This window comes from Salvelinus fontinalis, chromosome 6 (assembly GCF_029448725.1).
Source record: "Salvelinus fontinalis isolate EN_2023a chromosome 6, ASM2944872v1, whole genome shotgun sequence".
Taxonomy (NCBI): Eukaryota; Metazoa; Chordata; class Actinopteri; order Salmoniformes; family Salmonidae; genus Salvelinus; species Salvelinus fontinalis.
Genome location: NC_074670.1, coordinates 26808089 through 26830226, shown reverse-complemented (window position 1 = coordinate 26830226; position 22138 = coordinate 26808089). Strand labels below are relative to the sequence as shown.

Genomic DNA, 22138 nt, shown 5'->3' with positions numbered 1-22138 from the left:
TTATTCTATATTTGTATTCTGTACAGGCATCCTTCTTTTCACTCCGCCATTTAGTATAGGGGAGTAGTGCTGAGAAATGTTATGAAATGTAATTATTTTTTTTTTTAAATTAAATAACTCATTGACCAATGTTGGTTCAATTATTTGAAATCCATTTAATATCCCCCTGTGAGCTCAACGCGCACATTGCAGTTTCTCTAGAGATAAATCCGATCCAGCCTGAACTGAGCAATGTAGTAGTGAGCTGTAGTTTCCAGTTGACAAATATTTTGGTGCTTAAAATGTGGTAATTAACACACCTGTGTGTCCTTTGACACTATATAAACGAGTCACACCCGCAGTGTTTTGTCATTATACCCTGATGAAGACAGCTTGTCTGTCGAAATGTTGGATTTTAGGTTATTCAATTATTGCATTTCTAGTGTGGGGCTCTCCTTTCATTTTTCAAGTGTTCTATTCCGCTAGCCAGTACCTCGCCTAAATAGGTGTGAGTTTCTTTTGCCGCTAAATTGATTACAATGACCATAAACCATTGCACATCTACTTGTTGGTCTGTGTTTCTTTTACGCCTGCTACAGAAGAGACAAGAATGCTTGATCATGAGGGGACATAGAAAGCAGCAGTTGCTTTGCTAGTCATCTATACCTGAAAATACAGTAAACAGCAGTCATAAAAGCATGCCTTATTTACTTTGAAGAACTAAAATATATATATTAAAAAAAAATAGATTTTTGTCTGACAGTTTAGGCAGCAGCTCTACAGAGATGAAGACTTGGAATGAAATAAAGCCATAAAACAAATGTAATATACACAACTGAAATATTCTAAAGTAATGTGAATAAATTATGGTTAATAAATTATAAGCAGTAATGGACAGTCACTACCATCATGAGACTTTTTTTCATTGTTTTATTCTGTGTTACAGCATTCAACCCAAATAATCTAAACTGAAAAACGTGATTATTTTTTACTAATCAAACCAAAACGACCTCAAAAACACCAATCGCTCAGCACTATTGTGGAATTCTATCACTATTGTCCGAAGTTCTATCACAGCCATTAAACTTTAACTGTTTTAAAGTCACCATTGGCCTCATAGTGAAATCCCTGAGTGGTTTCCTTCTTCTCCGGCAACGGAGTTAGGAAGGCCGTGTGTATCTTAGTCACTGGGTGTATTGATACACCATCCGAAGTGCAATTAATAACGTCACCATGCTCAAAGGGGTATTCAATGTCTGCTTATTTTTTTAAAAATGTTTCTACCATTTGGTGCTTTTCTTTGCGAGGCATTGGAAAACCTCCCTGATCTTTGTGTTTGAAATTTACTGCTCGACTTAGAGACCTTTCAGATAATTGTATGTGTGGGGTACTGAGATGAGGTAGTCATTCAAAAATCATGTTAAACACTATTATTGCAACTTATGTGACTTTTGCACATTTTTACTCCTGTATTTATTTAGGCTTGCCATAACAAAGGGATTGAATACTTACTGGCTCAAGACATTTCAGCTTTTCATTTTTTATTAATTAGTAAAAATGTTTTTAAAAATAATTCCACTTTGACATTATGGGGTATTGTGTGTAGGCCAGAGACAAAACCTCAATTTAATCCATTTTAAATTCAGGCTGTAACTACAAAATGTGGGGGGGGAAATCAAGGAGAGTGAAGAATTTCTGAAGACACTGTATTAATTCCATTTAAGTTATTCTTGTACACCATTCCAGTTGAAACAGCAAATCTTAATCCAATGGAATAAATATCCAGCTATTTTTATTTCAGGCTATTTCTGTATTCCCCTTGTTCCAATCATAGAAGGCATTTAGTCCTAATCTCTCTCACTGACAAGCATTTCTCTAATCTGGTGCAGGGGTCAATCCCTACCCACGGATACTAGGTCATATGAGGACATAGTGACTGTGTGTGTTTAGGGAGGGGGTAATACAGACCCAATTTGAAGTGTAATGATTCGGGTCATACCTTGCCAACATGACATTGTCTGTGTCATCCTTGCCCCATTCCCAGTCCTTCCCAGGGTCCACTGCAAAGTGTACAGGCAGCATTTTGTGTTCTGAGTCAGTGAGAGGGATCACAACTGTGGGGGAGAGGGAGCAAAAATGATCAAAGTAAAATTAAAGGCATTCTTTCATTCAGCAATTGTCATTCAACTGATGCAAAGTGCTAATTAAAGAGGCGCTGTAATGCCCAATTTCACCTCGGTTTTCCTATGCCTCATTAAGAAAATGGAACTGAAAAGACAAGATTTGTGTCTTGGAGGCGTACTTTGATGTTGGTCATGGGGTGAGTTCATAAACACTGGCAATCTACTCCAATTAGTACTCTGGTTTGAGAGTCCCAGAATGAAGAATAATTAATGAATTTACAAATGACATACACCCAGTTGACATGTTTCTGTAAAAACTGGCTAAAAATGTTTTTATTGTTGCCAGTATGACAGTTAGTCACTAACCCTTCTAGATAAGAGAACAGTCTAACCAGCTCTTCTAGGGTGAGTAAAATGGTCAGAGGAAGGTGTTCTCTCATTTGTGTCTGGAAGTAGCTAGCAAGCTAGCCAACTTTAGCGTCAGTGTTTGACTGATGTGAGATCAGAAGGCTACTCTTCAGTCGGAACGTCAAGTCAGTGTTATTTTACGAACAAACACTGTGTCAGTCAAGGGAATTACTTGAATTCAAAACCGAACCTTCAAATATTACAAAGGAATCAGAGATGTCACAGGTAGCCCTAATATCAGACTTTTTCATTTTAGAAAAACATTGACGTCCAAAAATAATATTTTTTTTACACGTTAGTCAATTTTGGGACTATGATTGATGTGCAGTTCCTCTAATTTCCACTTTGGTGAGGTGTAGTCTATTCAAGTGGCCCACTTCACTATGAGACATGTTGGCGTGTTGTAGTAGGCTGATGATGGATGCGTAACATTACCTTGCTCTTTGGAGCCGCCCTTCTGCTCCATGGAGACGAGGGCAGAGAAGTGGGCCTGGTCGTACGCCAGTACTAAGGGCGAGCGATGGCACTTGGCAGCTGGCACCTCCAGGGGCAGATAGATCCCTCCGAATGGGATGGGGGCAAAAGCTGGTAAGGGAAGGAGAATATAATTTAGCATAAAAGATCACAATCCATTACAACACTAAAGTTCATAAAGCACAGCTTATGGATGTAAGGCAGCCAATTGGTAATATCAAAATGTGTCTTCCTACCCTCTCCTCCAGAGTCCCTGAGCATGGTGTCTGCCACCACTACTATGGGCCTCCTCAGGACATGGGCCAGGACGAACACGTGGAACTCCTCCAGACTCTCGTACACAGGCTCCTCTGATGACTCCGTCCTGAAAATAAAAAACAAACGGGGTCAGATCAGGAAACACACAGGAAGTGACATAGGTAGCCACTATCTAACATTTTCCTCTTACTATCTTAAGTCTTTGTTCCAAAACAGAGGCTCATGAAGGGCTGTAACTGCATGTGGTATGCCTCAAACTTAATATAATAGTATACATACTTAACATAAATAATGCGTGTGAGGTGTCCGAGACAGGTCTTACCCATTGCTGCCATTGGTGCTGTAGTGTATCCTAGGTTCACTGGAGGCCAGTTTTAGCAGCTCATTCCACTCCTTCTGCCACTCCTCCTCTGTGTACACCAGACCAGACTGTGGACACACACACTTCAATACACTGAAATGGAAGTTGAGACTGTAAACAATCCCTTGGACTAAGTTTCACATGGATCCATCCTAGTGAATTCCCCACCTCTTTATTCTGCATGGTCTGCTGCCACCTCCACCTGCGTCTCAGCGACTCCCTCTCCTGGCCGTGGTCCATCAGCGCATATAGAGACTTCCGCAGCATCAGGTCGCGGTCATGAAAGCCCCACATACCTGCAAGGCCGTACAGGCACATAGTATACACAACACCATCCCAAAGAAAGGAAAAGCAGTGGTTACATCCAAACCTTACTCAAGGCAAAAGGCAAGTTGCTTGATGTGGGAGTTCTGTTCTTAATTAGCCTAAGCTGCCATTATGGGCATTAGCTTCAGGAATATCACAAATAACATCCCATTTCTAAGGATGGATTACAAGGCATTTTGCATACAATGTTTACACCTCAATTGGGTCCTAATTAATTGCTCTGGGCTAAGCCTCTCCAGCAGGACACTGCCGCTTAGCTATAATGTGTACCACAATTATTCAAGGACTTACTTTCAGCTAACAATGAAGCTCTCATCATTGATTGACATAGCAGAGTATGACCTAACACGTTAGATTTGGATCTTGTTTGAAAGGCTATGACACTCACCCAATGACGCTGCATGCAACAGGCAGTTTCCGTCCCCACTCGTTGCCAATGGCAATAGACTCTGACAGTTAGGTCCCACCCGTGTCCACCAATTGAGTCGGCCTTAACGTAAACAGAACAGTCACTCGCGGTTTCACTCACACTAAGAACAATTCAGAAAGCATGTGCAGTACTGAGAAACTACGGTGTAGACGGTCATCTACACGACACAATTAACAAGATTGCCTCAGAAGTGAATAAAGTCATTTATTTGTAATTGGTGGCAGCAGTGGGACCTGTGCAGTTAAACTCACCGGCATGCTCTAGGGCCACCATCATAGATTGCTCAATGAGGTCCCTCTCGATGAAGCTGCGGAAATCGTCCCGGTACACAGTAAGGTCGGGCAGCTGGAATGTGCACAACGGAGTGTCCAGAAGGGGCTCACTACTACAGTTGCCAGTACTGGAGACGTGTGACCGTGCCAGGGACACGATGGTAGAGCTGGCATGGGAGATGCCTCTCGATAGACGCTTCTCTGTGGCTGCGGAGGGAGGTATCACAAAAAAAAGAGAGGAGTTTAGGTTAATTGTGGGAAGGGGTGGGAAAGAGAAATTGGACACGGGGAAAGTATACAACGAAGGCTGACATGAGAATTGACAAAAAGAAAAAGTGAATTAACAAAACAAAAAAAGGAGAGGGTTCTAGTTTATCACAATGAGGAGAACAAGAGGGCAACAACAGATAAGTGGTTGTGAGTAAGTGACATTATGCCCAAAATATTATTTTACACTTACCATTGGTCTCACCTTGCAGCACCTCCTCTTGACGGTGCAGAAGGGGCCGTCCCACCCTGGCCATCTCCTTCTCCGGGGCTGGGTACGTCCTCTCCTCAGCAAAAGAGTACGACAGGTTCCCAGCATGCACCTGTCGCAGCTGTTCAAAGTCACTGAGGGCGGCGGTGAGATCCCAATTCTTCCCTGCAAATGAAAAGGACAAGTCAAACCTGACCGAAAAAGCCAAAGCATTCTATGAAAGTCAGATCCACTCAACAGTCATTAGTTTAAATATTTACCATATGTCAACAGAACCATAGCGACTGTTATCTTAAGTAAAGGCCACTGACACATTCCGTTGCTTGAGTAAATATTTGAATTTTGAGCACGTCTTGTCTCTCACTGCTGTATAGCTACTGCAGTGCATTACATTTTTAACCCATATTCTTATCTGCAACTTGTGCTGCTGCTAGGCAACAAGAGTTGAGTCTCTTCTGGATTTAACTTCCTCCTTTTACATGATAGCTTACCTAACCAACAGCTCTAACTGGGAGGTTCATTGTTCAATTGATACCTCTCACTAGCAGTTGGCAATAAAACCATCTATTTTATCCCAGAATGCCTTGCAACTCACCCTCTAGCAGGTCTCTGGCTAGTCCTGGTTCGGCTCCAGTGGAACGGACAAAGTCGGACAGGACTGCGTCCATATCCAAGGTCATGTGATCATGAATTTACAGGGTGGCGGGGGGCATCAGGGCAGAAAAAAAAACAGGGGACCCGCCCTCCCCAACAAGACCACTGGACCAAGGGGAAGGGGGAGAGGGGCTCTTCAACTTGCCTTACACGTCCAGCCAAACCTGAAAATAATCAAAAATAAGCAAAACGGATGAAAATGTAAACCTGAATTGGCATCAAACTATGATCCATTTGTACAGCATGCAGGTACTGTGGAATATAACGTTATAGGTCCAGGAAAAAGGATTCAAGTGTGTTAAATGTAATCTTATTAACAGCTAACACACACAAAAAAAGATAGAACATAATCCCACTGACCCTTTCATAGTACCCATGTGTACGCCTGTTTTGGTAAAGGGCAACATCTCTGTGGAAAATAAGTTCCCTGTTGACCCCTATGCCTGGCCACATCTCACTCACCCATGACCACTGTTGTGGTAGGCTGCTCACAGAGCCATTGAACAAATTAAAAAAGGTCTTCACATTTGCATTGAATCATAGCAACAAGATAACATGTTGGGATGATGCAAATGGGTCTCTAGGTTGTTTTCTACCTACACAGCACACTCCTAACTACAGTGCACAAAGAAGCCTCATTTAGAGAGTCAGCACACAAAGGGTCTGGTGTACTCAAACAATGACTGGGGTTTAGAAAAAGTCCAAAACTACAGCAATCCATAGGCAATAGAAAGCACATGACTAAAAAGAGGCATAGCTGGATCAGGCAAAATGTCATGTTACTATGGTAACAATGACAGGTTTTCAGAGAAGCAAATAGCAATCATGACCCCCATCGAGACTGGGGAACAATAGCTTTTCTACAGATGGGCTATTGAAAGGAGAGATGCAGAGGGCAATCGATACAAGTGCAAGGACGACTAGATATGTCCCTGACAGAAATAAGATAGGCTTCTAGTGTCAACATCTCAGTCCATAAGGCAGCCTAGTGTTTGGCTGTAACACTGTGCCAATATGTGACCTATAATACGTCAAAATATAAAACATGTACACGTTTGGTCCCATGTTTCATGAGCTGAAATAAAAATCCCAGAAATGTTCCATACAAAAACCTTATTTCTCAGATTGTGCACAAATTTGTTTACTTCCCTGTTTGTGAGCATTTCTCCTTAGCCAAAATAATCCATCCAGCTGACAGGTGTGGCATATGAAGAACATAATGCCAGATGTCTCAAACTGAGGGAGTGTGCAATTGGCATGCTGACTGCAGGAATGTCCACAAGAGCTGTTGCCAGAGAATTTAAATGTTAATTTATCTACCATAAACTCCAATGTCGTTGTAGAAAATTTGGCAGAACATCAAACCAGCCTAACGACCGAAGGACCTCCACATTCGGCTTCTTCGCCTGCAGGATCGTCTGAGGGGGAGTGGGGGATGCTGAGGAGTATTTCTGTCTATAATAATTCCAAAATCATTTATTATTTTAAATCGACTGATTTCCTTATATGAACTGTAACTGAGTAAAACCTTTGAAATTGTTGCGTTTATATTTTTGTTCAGTATAAATATCTGAATTGGGATTATGCTCTCTGAGCATACACTGCCTAAAGCAGTACTTCAACATCCATTGGTACCCTAGGATAAGGTTGGGCGATATGGACAAAATAATATATCATGGTATTTTTTTTTATTTTTTTTATTGACGGGATTTTATGCTTTTTAAAAATAAATTTGCTTTATGAGTAGTGCGTGACCCTAGGGTGGCAACACATACATTCTAAGTGATTTCAATGGGTCTTTTTTTCCCACCGTTATTTAACCAGGAAGGCCAGTTGAGAACAAGTTCTCATTTACAACTGCGACCTGGCCAAGATAAAGCAAAGCAGTGTGACAAAAACAACAGAGTTACACATGCACAAACGTAGTCTCCATTCTGATTGTTTTGAACTGTTCAATTCAACTTCAACCCAAAAAGAAAATCATAATTTTCATCAATTTCAGCGTTTGAGATCATTTCTACACTGCCATGTAGGGCTGCACGATATGGCAACCAATCTGTGCCTAATTTTTTAACCGAATGCTGCAATTTAGAGCAAAACACTTGGGTTAACTGTTGGAATCATGGAAATAGAATGTATATTCTAATTATATCGTTAGATTATAATAGTGGGCACTTTTAATACAGCGTTGTTTGACAGAAAAACAAATGAAAATGCCAGGGAGGAGATATTGTGACAGAGTAAGCACTAAAACGCTAATAGGTGTTTACTAGGGGTCTCTATAATCTTTGGCTACATTGAATGTTCTCTTAGCTACTGCATGTAGCTAACATATTCTTGCTTTGCGTTCACCTCTTCAATTTAGAAGATACTGTTGCACAAACAACATGCTGGTATTATCAGGCTGTGTAGCTAATTAGTTACGCTTGCTCTTACTCAGTAAATTTATTAGCTAGCTAGCTAGCAATTAGCGGCTAACAAGATTTAAGAACAACTTGCTAAGACAAACTAGCTGTCTGCAGATGTAAGAAACACAAGCTAATAGTGTAATTATAGAATGCTAGTAGACTTATATTAATAAGCAAAGTGACAACTGCATCAGTCATCAACATTGTTGCATATGCTGCATTGCCCATGTAGACTGGACGCAAGTGTCTCGTGGTCGAGGAAAAACAAATGCGCTCCTTGAGTGGTTAGGTCTGTGTGGAAAGCGGCATAGAGAGTGGAGAGAGATGACTCAAGTAGCGAAGTAAACTATAAAAATGGACGTTAGACACTACGTATCCCATTTAACAAACCAAACATTCAAATACCGTTATAGAAGGTAAAGTAAAAACCCAAACCGGTATGTGCATCAATACCGGTATATCGCAAAAAACGGTATACCACCTTACCCTAGCGTACATCTTAGTCGGAGTCTAAATCCCCATTTCCCTTCTATCCTCCTATATGGTCAAATGTTCCAAGTCTCATGTTACGGTTTTGAGGTACTGAAGTTCAAGCTGTGACTGGACTACCATCCTTGTTACCTGCAGTCATCTAGCCCCACCCATGCCTCAGCTCATCCACCCTCTGTTCTTGCCTCAGCTCTGACTCAGTGAACTCTTCACCACCGCACCTGATGAATCATGTTTTTAAAATTTTATTAACACCCATCCCTCTCTCTCGCTCTCCTCTTACAACAAAGGCACACCGGCAGGCAAGTGAAGAAAGTCAACAGGACAATAGGTCTTTCTAAACCAGAGTATTTCCAGTGCCCTCGTTCCAAAGTCGGCCACAAAAAAAAAGCCTTCTTTGCAGGGTCTCCAACACACTTGCTGTGTAGAAATGCACTCGTTCACATATACACATCACATCAAGGCTATGTTCACATCTCTTGTACTAGTATTTTCCCAAAGCCACTGTAACACACAGCTAGGAGCTGTGGATAGGAGCCAGCCTACCCTTCTACAAAACTATACAGTGCCTTCTGAAAATACTTCCACATTTTGTTACGTTACAGCCTTATTCTAAAATTGATTAAACACTTTTTTTTTTTTTTTACTCAATCTACACACAATACCCAGTAAGGACAAACCAAAAACAGGTTTTTAGAAATGTTTGCTAATTTACAAAGAAAATACAAAACTGAAATACCAAATCTACACAAGTACTCAGAACCTTTACTAAGCACTTTTGACAGTGATTACAGCATCGAGTCTTCTTGCTACAACGCTACAAGCCTGGCACCCATGTGTTTGGGGAGTTTCTCCCGTTCTTCTCTGCAGATCCTTTCAAGATATGTCAGATTGGATGGGGAGCGTTGCTGCACAGCTATTTTCAGCTCTCTCCAGAGATGTTCGATGGGATTCAAGTCCAGGCTCTGGCTGGGCTACTCAAGCCACTTCTGCGTTGTCTTGGCTGTGTGCTTAGGATTGTTGTCCTGTTGGAAGGTGAACCTTTGCCCCAGTCAGAGGTCCTGTGCGCTCTGGAGCAGGTGTTCATCAAGGATCTCTGTATGTTGCTCGGTTCATCTTTCCCTCTATCCTGACTAGTCTCCCAGTCTGGGCCACTGAAATACATCCCCACAGCATGATGCTGCCACCACCATGATCCACCTTAGGGATAGTGCCAGGTTTCCTCCAGACGTGATGCTTGGTATTCAGGCCAATCTTGGTTTCATCAAACCAGGGAATCTTATTTCTCATTGTCTTTAGGTGCCTATTGGCAAACTCGAAGCGGGTTGTCATGTGCCTTCTACTGCGGAGTGGCTTCCGTCTGGCCACGCTACCATAAAGGGCTTATTTGTGGAGTGCTGCAGAGATAGTTGTTCTTTTGGAAGGTCCTCCAATCTCCACAGAGGAACTCTGGAGCTCTGTCAGATTGACCAACAGGTTATTGGTCACCTCCCTGGCCAAGGCCCTTCTCTCCTGATTGCTCAGTTTGTCCGGGCGAGCAGCTCTAGGAAGAGTCTTGGTGGGTCTAAACTTCTTCCATTTAAGAATGATGGAGGCCACTGTCCTTGGGGACCGTCAATGCTGCAAACATTTTTTGGTACCCTTCCCCAGATATGTGCCTCGACACAATCCTGGCTCGGAGCTATGTACAATTCCTTCGACATCATGGCTTGGTTTTTGCTCTGACATGCACTGTCAACTTTGGGACCTTATATAGACAAGTGTGTGCCTTTCCAAATCATGTTCAATCAATAGAATTTACCACAGGTGGACTCCAATCAAGTTGTAGAAACATCTCATGGATGATCAATGGAAACAGGATGCACCGGAGCTCAATTTAGAGTCTCATAGCAAAGGGTCTGAATACTTATGTAAATAAGGTATTTCTAAAAACCTGTTTTCACTGTGTCATTATGGGGTATTGTGTGTAGATTGCTGAGGATTTTTTATTTGATTTAATCAATTTTAGAATAAGGCTGTAACGTAACAAAAACGTGGAAAAAGCCTAGGGTCTGAATACTTTCCGAAGGCACTGTACATCTGTTGGCAAGAGGCTGTGTGAGTATACTCAGCATTCAAAAGAGACAGGTGTTGAGTTGAGTGGACAAGTACTTCTGGCCCTGGAGGTAGGTCAGTGTTTACACTAGTGAGAGAAGCAGAAGCCAGCAACACAATATCTCCCTAGGCCCTGGCCTCCATACAAAGCCTCTGGATGTGTTGACCTTACTGCATCTGATAAAGATAACTTTATGACATGATTAGTTTGAGAAACACTATTACACCTATTGCTGGGAGTTGAGCGAACTAAGTCCAACAAATAATGATGTATCAACAGACAAGCTAGTGTCAATGCCTGCTGGTAATGTGTCGCTCTGTGAACAGAATGGACCCAACAGACCAGTGAAAGGACTTTGTTATTACCAGCCTCTAACATCAGCCATTCCTGTGGACGCACGCAGCTTCTGACGCATCAACCAGCAGGAGATCTTGACAATGAGGTGAGGGCCACAAAACTAGGGAAGGGTCCCACTAAATTATTAGTTGATGGCTGCTAGGGGTGATGAATCGACAAAGACAACAAATTAATGTCAATATTGTGTCTGCAAATATTGACAGCAATGTAAGAGAACCGGGGTTGAAACTAAGTCAGAATTTCCCGAAAATAGTTTTAATCCTGTTTAGGTTTTGTGAGAGAGACACCTAAGCGATGGCCTGACTAGCATAATGGCCCTGCTGCCAGCACAGAGCAGTCAGTGATGTGTGCAGGCCGGCCAGGCTTTTGTCTGAGAGGTTACATCATGGAAGCTGCTGCTAGCACGTGGGTGCTGAGCCTGGGAGAGGCCTGGATCACTGAAGCAGACATGGAGAGGTCACCACGGCCTGCTGCAGCCAATGTGTGGGCCGGTGGAAGATTCATGGAGGTAAACAAGGGATGGAGAGACAACCTCCATTACAGTATAGACTTCCAGCAGTGAAACAACTGCAGGCTAACCAAAGCAGAGACTTCCAAGAGACTGAGAGAAGTCTAATTTAAGCATGTGAAGAACAGGCCTACTGCAAGTGAGTTAGGAGAAATCAGAGTTGAGTGTAAGCACAGTCAATGCGGTGCTAATCTGACTTTGACTAACAGGTTAGTAGAAAGCTAATGTCAGAAACCCAGAACCTCTGGCCAGCTACTCCATTAGGTTCTGGGTGGAGGACGGGGAGATGTTGGACTAGTGTGAGAAGTGGATCCTGTTTGGTAGCTTCCCACTCCAACCTCTTTCGCTCTGCAAGTCTTGGGAAAGTCAACGGGCTAAATACACCCTCCCATTCTGAAATTCAAAATAATGCATGGTCAGGTGTAGGTGAACCCCCTCAAAAATCATGATTCTTCCAAACAAACAATGACACAAAACAAGCACAACAGAAGAATTGTTCCACACTATCCGTCAGATCCCAGTCTCCTGACAGACATTTTAAATGTTTTTTTGTTGTTGTTACAAGACTAGTACAAACCTAAAAATCAAACACTGAATCAAATGAACATAGAAATTAAGGATAGTGGTGGCGGACACATTTTGAATGATAAATTGGACCCAAAAGTGTCATGGCCTGAAATCATGACTCTAAATTATTAGTCACTGAAACAGCGGAGGCCTCCTTGGCAAGTAGTTTGGGGCCATGTTGGTTTAACACACAGCGACATAACCTGGGGTGTGAGCCAGCTAAAACAAGAGCTGCCACCCCAGCAGCTGAGAGCCACAGAAGAATACTAGTGATATCATTCCAAACAGGAATAGGTCTATAGAACCATTGCTTTAAAATTAAATCAGATATTATAGGAAGTGATCTAGCCTAAGATAAATGTTTAGCACAACAAGACCGAGAAAGACTGGGTTATCGCCTAGTTATTAAGGGCAGGACTACTCCAAATGCTTTGTCATGTCACATTGTGCAATCATGTAAGGTCACTCAATATGACCTACATTACTTAAGTAGGCTTACACCAAGACCTAGATGTGTGTTTTGCACTTGCTCCACTATAGGCCTAGCACTTAGAAAACCTTACCTATCTAGGCCTACAAGACATCTTGCTCCACCAACTTCCATCAAGCCTGGACAAGAAATTAGGTTCAGCGGTACAGGCACTCTTTCAAGATAAATCTGCATTGCCTGTGGTAGCGCACAGGGGGAGCGTCAAACAAACTGGTAGGCCCACTGCTAAGAAAGATGCACAGGTCTGGAATAACTGATATTTCAGAATTTTGGTGACCTCTGCCAACCCTTCACACAGTCGTATGCATAACTTGAAACAGTCTAACCAGGTCTTGTGTCTTGTAGTTGCCTAGGCTAGTTAGTGCTAGCCAACTTCTTTCACCAATTAGCAGGCTGGTGTGCAACTGTGGCAAATTTGGTTTGACATTGGATAGCCTATTTCTGGGGCTAGTTAAGCACCGTCAATAGATTGCGCAACGTAAATGGGACAATATTTTCATGTTGCACATCTTCATTAAAATGCCTCTGCCTCCCGGGTGGCGCAGTGGTCTAGGGCACTGCATCGCAGTGCTAACTGCGCCACCAGAGTCTCTGGGTTCGCGCCCAGGCTCTGTCGCAGCCGGGCGCGACCGGGGGGTCCGTGGGGCGACGCACAATTGGGCTAGCGTCATCCGGGTCAGGGAGGGTTTGGCCGGTAGGGATATCCTTGTCTCATCGCGCTCCAGCGACTCCTGTGGTGGGCCGGGCGCAGTGCGCGCTAACCAAGGGGGCCAGGTGCACGGTGTTTCCTCCGACACATTGGTGCGGCTGGCTTCCGGGTTGGAGGCGCGCTGTGTTAAAGAAGCAGTGCGGCTTGGTTGGGTTGTGCTTCGGAGGACGCATGGCTTTCGACCTTCGTCTCTCCCGAGCCCGCACGGGAGTTGTAGCGATGAGACAAGATAGTAATTACTAGCAATTGGATACCACGAAAATTGGGGGGAAAAGGGGATAAAAATTAAATAAATAAAAATAAATAAATTTAAAAAAATGCCTCTATCTGTATATGCATTTTTACAATCTATGGTACGTTTGAGGTTAAGTCATTGAAATTGGGAGCTACTGACATTAAAATATTGTCCCAAGTAGGCCTACGTTGTATAATTTACTGATATCCCTATGGGGCTTGTTGGGGACTATCGAATGTGAAACCCATTTGACCATGGACAATACGATGGGGTCGCGTGCAGCTAAGCATACCGAATTGAGGATCACTTGGGTGCTGCCAGCTGTGGACAGGATTGAAATAAACTTAACCCAAGGAAAACTGTCACAGTACCCTTTATTCCATTTTTTCCTTTAAAACTCACAAATCTCAGTTTTGGACAAGACTGACTATATGACCAAATGAGAATTAGCTTTTTAAGGGCAGTCATTCGTTAAAGTCAGCCCTCTATGCATCCTTACAAAATGAGAGTGATCTGCACTTCCAGTGAAGGGGGAGCAGGGTTGTTGGATGTCACTAGTGCCCAGCAGAAGGACTTGCCGTTTCCTGTTTGGCCCACTAAGTCATTCATCATGTGAAACATGAACCTCACTTTACAGTCGAGAGGGAGAGCAGCTAGAGCCTGAGGCCCAATAGGAAAACGGTAAGGCTAGCCACTGTACCTGAAGATACTCAGGCTTTACAATTATATTGTTCCATTTTTATCAACATATAGCCTTAAGTCGGCCTTTTCCAAAGATGGACAATTGGGTTGTTCTATTGCCATTTCATTCTCAGTTAGGACAAGATGATGGATGACCACATCTCTAAATGTGTCAGTTCTATTTTAGTTTAATCAACGTTTCCCTGTGATCTCAGTGAGTATGTAACACCTTCTCACCACCACAAAAATCACGAGTGATGATGTAGAAGGGCTGATAAGACAACCGAGGCTGTGTGAGTTGCGTCAGCGATGATAAATGTTGCCCAGTGGTAGGCCCATACCCCTGGGCTGGAGGATAGGTGGAGAGGGGTTAGGAAGTGGCACAATAGTCCGAGGCACAGCAGCTCAGAGATGGCCAAAAACGCTGGAACAACAGCTTAAGCTATTTGGTTAGACTGATTTATGAACTTTATGAAGTGGCATACTAAACTGTCAACTATAGCCTGATAAGCTACTACTGTACTTGGAAAACCTGTATCGCATATAAGGCTAGCCTAATCACAGCTTTAAAAGAAAGAGCTACATCTTATGAGCATGTAATAGCCCCAAGCCTTCCTTGTTATGTACAAATAGTCCCTCATTCTCAGCAAGTCAAATGTACCAGGGATCAGTCAGAAATAGGATCAAGAGATCATAAAGTAACTAAACAGAGTACAGACACTTCACAACTAGAGGAAGTCAAACAATGGTGTGATTACTGACTGAAGCTGAGCCCACTAGCTCATTACATAACTGCACCGCTACGTCTGAGGAGGCCGAGCTTGTCTGGCGCAGGAATGAAGTAAAATCAAGCCCATTTACCCAGTTCCTCCTGAGCTTCAGAATACTGCAACTACAGCTAAGCATACCGCACAGCAGCAACGGTCTTTGCTGTACAAGTCAGCATAACGCAGCTCAACGGAAGTAGCCTACTTCTTGCTTTGCATAGCTGCAGAAACATAAAAGGCAGGAGCCCTGGACAAAGAAGCACAGTCCAAGACTATAGGCTGCACACTGCAAGGCAACGAATCGCAGGACATCATAAGAGACAGAGCTGTCCAACATTAGCCCAATGTCATGCTACGCTAAGCAACGTAACACCATGGGAGTCAACACAATGCAAATCATCGAGTGCCCATTAAACATGACGAGGGAACACAGCAATATCTGTGACCAGTCAGGAGCCGAGAAGACACTACAAGCCCATACTGTCGTTTCTGTTCCACATCTCGCCTTTACAAGAATCTATTTTTTTTATTTTTTATTTTTTAGAAATACTCCTGTTCTGCTAGCAAATTGGTGTATTGCTAATGGTACCGTCAATGTTTTGTCCGTTTGGTTGAGTGAATGTGCTTAGTTCAGGTGGCGAGACTAATGTCTCCAATTTTCAATGCCTTCAATTTTCAATGCCTTCCAGCTCTTAGCCAAATCAATATTTAATTGGAGTTGGACCATTTTCTCTGGTCAAAGAACATTTGTTTAAGCTGGTCATTGGAGAAAAATCTATGAAATGCACAATTTGAGCTGGAGCATTTTCTGAGATGTCAGCCAATTGAACCATGAAAACTACTGATTTGAGTTTATTAGAGAAAAATTGGTTTTCCATAGCAAAACAAGCTTTAGTTTGGTGTTGATGGCACATAGAATGACGGTTTGTATTGTGTTACCAAACTTTGCATCTGCTCTGTTCTCCAAATCGAGATCTCAAAATATGGTAATGCAACAACAGGTGCAAGAGTTCAGGTAAACAAAGGGATGTTACTTGTTTTCCCTTCAAATTAGGCCTGGTCTTTTGATCATGTTCTATTCATTCATGAACTCAGAGATTCCAGTCTTGATCAAGGCTTGGACACCAGCTGAGGTAAGCTGTGCAACTGAATACAAAAGGCACACTGCTCATGTGCGAACTGAAAGAGAAAAGGGGGAGAAAGAGATAGAGGTGATGTCAGAGTTTCCATGGGATGACCACCCTCAGAGAGGGCATGTTGCTGGAGCCAGGGCTTAGAGATATCCAGTCATCACCCAAAAAACTGCCACTTTCACCCTTCCTCTCGTCCACACACACACACACACACACACACACACACACACACACACACACACACACACACACACACACACCTAGCTCAGCTCATCCCGTCAGCACCAACTCTTTAGCCCCCAAAATGCCTCAGATAAAACTAGTCCATAGCTGACTAAGCAATATTAGCATACATAATTTAATCTATTTGTAAGAACATAGCTAGAAGTTCACATCAACAACATCCCATCTGAAGGAGGCTATAAAACAAAGTTGCATCAAAGATTGAATGGCCTAAGGGGATCCCACGTGTTGTCTAAGCCTGCTGTAAGCATTCAGTAACGCTGGTTCCCAGTCTTCCCTCACACATTAAATACTCAAGCTTCTCATTCCATGTGATAGCTAACTGTCGACCCTGTATGTTCTACTGTGAAAAAAAGGAGACTTTACGTTTGTATGGTTTATTACCACAGCTAGAAACGCATACAGAAAGCCAGCCCCTTATCTGCAAGGTGCCAAAATTACAACAGACTTTTCACAGCCTAAAAATACCCCTCCATAATCATGAACCAAATGTATCACCTCCCCACTGTGCAAAGTTTTTAAACAGCAGACAACTGAAAGAAAACAGAGGCAGGGAAACAGACAAAAAGTTCAGGCGAGCAAACAAGACAGCTAAGCTATGTCTGCAAGTGTCATGGCTCGGAAGCTTGTCTACAAGAAACACAAAACATCCCTGACAGGCTCCTGCTTGCTCTCTCCGGTGTCTCTGCTGAACTTCAATGGGTAAATGGGTTATGCCACCAGTAAGGTGTGCAGTGTTCTCTGACAGTGTAGGACTAGCTACTGCAGGCTTTCAGTAGCAACTCGCATTGTAGGCTAACTCCAGTAGGGTACAGAAGGGTTAGGGGGCCTGGTAGTCTAATATTTTGGGTTAGACAGAGGCCCGATTCCCTCGTTGACATGCACGGCGGCGTGGCATTAACTGCCAAGTTCAAGCAGTTCAAATGGGCAGAGTAATAGCTTTCCAGAGAAACTGTTTATCAAAGTGTCTGAGAGCTGATGTCATGGCTAAGCCAAGCATTTTGTGGCCGAGGTCTCAACAAAGTTTCACTTACCCACAAACGGTCTTTCTCAAGTGAGGAAAAGCATGTCTCAACTCCTCCCCCCCAGTTCACGATTGGTGGTGGGGGTCATGTGCATATGGCATGGAGTATTTCAGAACAGCCTGTTCTCTTCTCTCCTGCCACCATGCTCCATTGGGCACTTTATTACAGCTGCCCAGTGCCTGGCTTCAGAGATAACCCTGCCCTGTGCCGAGGGCCTGTCGCTGTAGTCAGACCTAGTCATCAACAGTCAAGCAGTGCTAATTAACAGCCACTCATAGCAGATGGCTTCAGATGGGGATGTGGGATGCCGATGCAGCAGCCAACAGTACTGACGCCCCCGACATATCCTCCGACCAGTGCTGTGTGCCATGCAGTGTAGTGCCATGCCACACCGTGCCATGCTGTGCTGACCCATGCCATATTGTGCCTTGCTGTGCCATGTAGCAACCTGCGAGAACACACGGGTAGTTCACAGAGAACGGTCGCAGAAAGGGAGTACCAGGACAATTTACGAGGGCATGTTTGAATCGTGTGTGTTGTAATGAGACTAGGCCTACACTTTGTGCCCATCTGCTTACATGTCAATGCTCTTCAATGCTGTGGATAAACAAAATAATAGAGCTTGATTCTGTCAGCTGCAGAGTGCGAGCAGAGCGCCGCTATGCCAATGAAGGACTGCAGCACAGAGATATGCAGCAGAAGTGTTTTAGTTGGACTCAGGGAACAATCTGCCCTGGTTTCAGTATTCCCGGAGAACTGCCAACCTAAACTCAGCACACCGTGGGCGGTAACTCCTCATACGGCACTAGCTGCTTTTTATTGATGTCTTGTCTTTGTGCAGAAATGCCAGCTTCTGCATCGTCCGAACACAGCTAGCCTATTTGGATGAAATTGTGCAATTAAGCAATAAGGCACGAGGGGTGTGGTATATGGCCAATATACACAGCTACGGGTTGTTCTTATGCACGACACATCGCGGAGTGCCTGAACACAGCCCTTAGCCGTGGTTTATTAGCCATATACCACAACCCCCCTGAGGTGCCTTATTGCTATTATAAACTGGTTACCAATGTATTGGGAGCAGTAAAAATTGTATGTATACGGTCTGATATACCACGGCTGTCAGCCAATCCACATTCAGGGCTCTAACCACCCAGTTTATAAAAGCAATTAAATCTAACCACACAGTTTATAAAAGCAATCTTACTTCCCTACCCTATGGGGTAGGGAAGTAAGAGGCATGAGACTGAATTCAAAAACTTTTGACCAATATTTGCTTTCCCCAGTAGCTTAACATGAAAAGGCCATCAATGTCTTGTAGATGCCAATGAGACTTCACAAAAACAGTTTGTTGTGGGTATAGAACAATGACCTAGGGCTTACATAACTCACATTTAAAAGGAGGGTGAGAGTTAGCTTTTGCATTACTCCTTCAGGCATATCAGATATTTATTAGAAGCAAACCTGCATCTTTGGCTGCACTGCTCTGTGGAAACAACCACAGGACTAAGCAAGAACAGTACACACCCTGATCATATTACAAAACCTGTAAATTAAGTCAAAGAAAATCCTATAATAGATTTGTTATGCATATATCTATTTAAGGAGGCAGCAACAGCCTTCTCGTACAAAAAACACTGAATACAAAGGTCTTGATATTTGCAATTGTTCAAAGACCTACTACCATTATGATCCGAATGGGCAATATCGAAGTTGATATCTTGAATTTTAAGTCTCCCATTGACATTAGCCTAAATTAATTATGATTAATGCCGAGTTGCACCTGTGGATCTCAAGTCAGAATACTGTCAGTCCAAAATGAATGGTAAATTATCTGTTTTACTGTGATAGAATTAGCCATGCTCTCCGAAAACACACATGAAATAACTTATTTTCAACATCGGGTAGGCCCATCCTATGTATGTGCAAGGTCCTACCGAACCTGTAAGCAGTCCGTGGCTAGGCTAACGGCAGTGGTTAAACAAGCATTAGCAGTGACAGGCCTGGGCACTAATGCTCATGTGAATCCCCACGTGGTGCTGGCTTAGCAGTCAAGGCAGTGCGGTGGCTTTACGTCACCCTGGGCGAGAGGCTCCTCTCCTGCGGGGATAGGATTACTGCTGTTCTGTCTTGGATCTAGAGTGGAGAGAGTGGGAAGGACTGCTGTTGTGTTGTAGAGGCAGGGTGAGGAGCCAGCGGCCCTGTGATCTTACCATGGCTTCCTTCCGGGTAGAGGACCCAGTCATGGGGGATTGTGAATCTTTTTTATGTGAGAGGGCAAAAGTATAGCCTCTGTACCCATTCACCCCTCTATTTGGCTATACCCATCAACCTTTTGACCCGGTTGGCCCATCCGTAGAGTGATGCTGAGATAATATTGGGGATGCTTCAGAAAAGCAAAACTGGGAACATGTTTTATATCAGAACTTAATGTTTTCAACATCCTTCAATCATACCACAGTGATGCCTCTGTGAAAAGAGTTGGCATAGCAAAGTTGAGTACAAAACCCCCACATAAAATGGTAAAATAACCAGTCAGAGTATCCCAAAGCATTGGGCACACGCACCCAGTCTCTGGTTGAACACAAAGGAGGTAGATACTAGGTAGGGACGTGGGGAGAGGCCGGGGTGTTATTGCTGATGCATGGTTTTGGAGGCCTCGCAACCCTGACACAAACAGCCCTGGCTGCTGTGTCAAAAGGCTGGCAGGCATCCAGCGGAGGGTGGGGCTGAACAGGGTTTTATGAGTCGCAGTCTGGGTGCACAGGATCTCAGAGACAAGCTTCCTATTGATCGCCCCTCTGCTGAGGAATCATAGGGATGTTTTTTCTTCCAAAGCACATCTGGTACAGTCTTGTCTGGGCCATGCTGTGTGCTGGCAAACAAGGATGCAGGGGTGCATGGTGGTGGAATTCTAGATGTCTTACATGTCATGGTTATAAAGTCTTATGAAAATGTATGGAGTAGACTATATGTGCTGTGTAAAGCAGTAATTGTGACCACCAGAGCGAATCTGAAGAATAAATCGTCACCTAGTTAGAGAATTTCTTCACGAAGGCTAGCAGGATGTGTCCATTCATGTTAACGTTTACATTACATTTGACATTTTAGTAATTTAGCAGACACTCTTATCCAGAGCGAATTAAAGTTAGTGCATTCATCTTAAGGTAGCTAGGTGAGATAACCACAAACAATATCGCAGTCATAATAATCAACTAGGCCTAAGTATTCTCGGTTAACCCAGAACTAATGTCATGGCGGAATTGGTCAGCTGCTCAATTAAGTTCTCCCAAAATGAAGAAGTGCCCATGTAGGCCACCTCTACCATGTTATTTTCAGGAGTCCAGGTTAACTTTGGTAACCCAAGGTCTGACCTCCCTGATGACAGCAATGAAATGCCTATGTTGGCTGGAACATTAAACTGGCAACAACCAGGGTTGAAGGGGTGACTCCTGCATGCATGGGCCTACTAAAAGCCTAGATCTGCATTGCATTCCCTGTAGCATTTGGTCGTGGTAGGACAAATTACAATCCATGAACACAGAGGCAATAAGAGATGCAGAGTCGTGCAGTTGTCCCACTAACCTGGAGAAGCACTCAACTATTTACTTATTAATCTGACCTTGTTTGTGGGGGTAGAGGGATCCTATGGGGATAGTTTTAATCTACATGGGCCTGGCACTGAAGCTGACACTGGATCCTTGAAACACACTCTTACTGAACAGCTGTTTGGGGGAGCCCAGCGAAAGACCACTTTAAAATTGTATCTTCAGACTAGGCGTTGCTGCGGCAGCAGGGTTCCACACTGAAATATAATAGTCAGTCTCTCCTACCACACAGAGACAGTCATGATGGCTAAAGCCAACCAACACAATGGTAGGCTAAATGCCTGTGTGAGAGAGAGATGAAGAGGAGGTTTAGCCTTAACTCATAACTTCACATATGTAACACTTCAGAGCATTTATAAACTGTACAGTGACAAACCATTTAGACTAGAGCTTTGAGAGAGTGCTAGCTAAGGAGAGTGGAAAGGGGGAAAGGATCCTAAAGGACAAATGGATGGACTCTGGGTATTTCTCTCCACAGAACTGTTCGAATAAGACATGAGTGCTCACAAGGGAACTGCACACAAATCTGTCATGTGTGGATGACTTCACTCTGTGTCACACATGGGCTAAAGGACACCAATAAACTAAACAAGCACACACTGAAAACTTCCACGCTCAACTGGTGATAAAACATAGAAGTGAATTATGACGTCACCAGGTCAATAGGATAATCCCTTGCCTTGATGGATTATGGTGATAATGCTCTCTGTCATCAGTGTCATGTTTCTCCCACCTGTGATTCAGCCAGCCATCCAGTTTGACAAAGTGTAGTGTTTATAAATCTCAGGGCAATTTAGAGGCAAAAAAACAAACCATTTGAATGTTGGAGAAGCATGAAAGTTGCAAATTAAGCCATGAACCACAGATTTTCCATGTTTCATTGTCAAGCGTCAAAGGGCTCTATGCAAAACAATTAGTGATCACTGTCAAACAAATGCCTTCAGAATCCAATTTTGTTTTATGTGATGCTGTTTATCTTTTTTTTTTTGGTGTAACATATTTGACATTTACTGCTGGATTAAAACGATCATTCAGTGTCTTAGTTATACTAGAGAATAT

The 22138-nt window shown here is 43.3% G+C and overlaps 1 protein-coding gene across 1 annotated transcript in view; it reads right to left on the bottom strand.

Moving 5' to 3' along the window:
• Nucleotides 1–22138, bottom strand: part of LOC129857497 (OTU domain-containing protein 7B-like) — a 31821-nt gene that overhangs the window by 7326 nt on the left and 2357 nt on the right. The window contains exons 2-10 of the mRNA XM_055925818.1: nt 5706–5928; nt 5093–5275; nt 4612–4839; nt 4319–4420; nt 3772–3899; nt 3565–3671; nt 3221–3348; nt 2946–3095; nt 1979–2093 (exon numbers count right to left, since the gene is read on the bottom strand). Coding sequence (XP_055781793.1) covers nt 1979–2093; nt 2946–3095; nt 3221–3348; nt 3565–3671; nt 3772–3899; nt 4319–4420; nt 4612–4839; nt 5093–5275; nt 5706–5790 — 1226 coding nt within the window. The 5' untranslated portion in view covers nt 5791–5928. The remainder of the gene's footprint in view (nt 1–1978; nt 2094–2945; nt 3096–3220; nt 3349–3564; nt 3672–3771; nt 3900–4318; nt 4421–4611; nt 4840–5092; nt 5276–5705; nt 5929–22138) is intronic.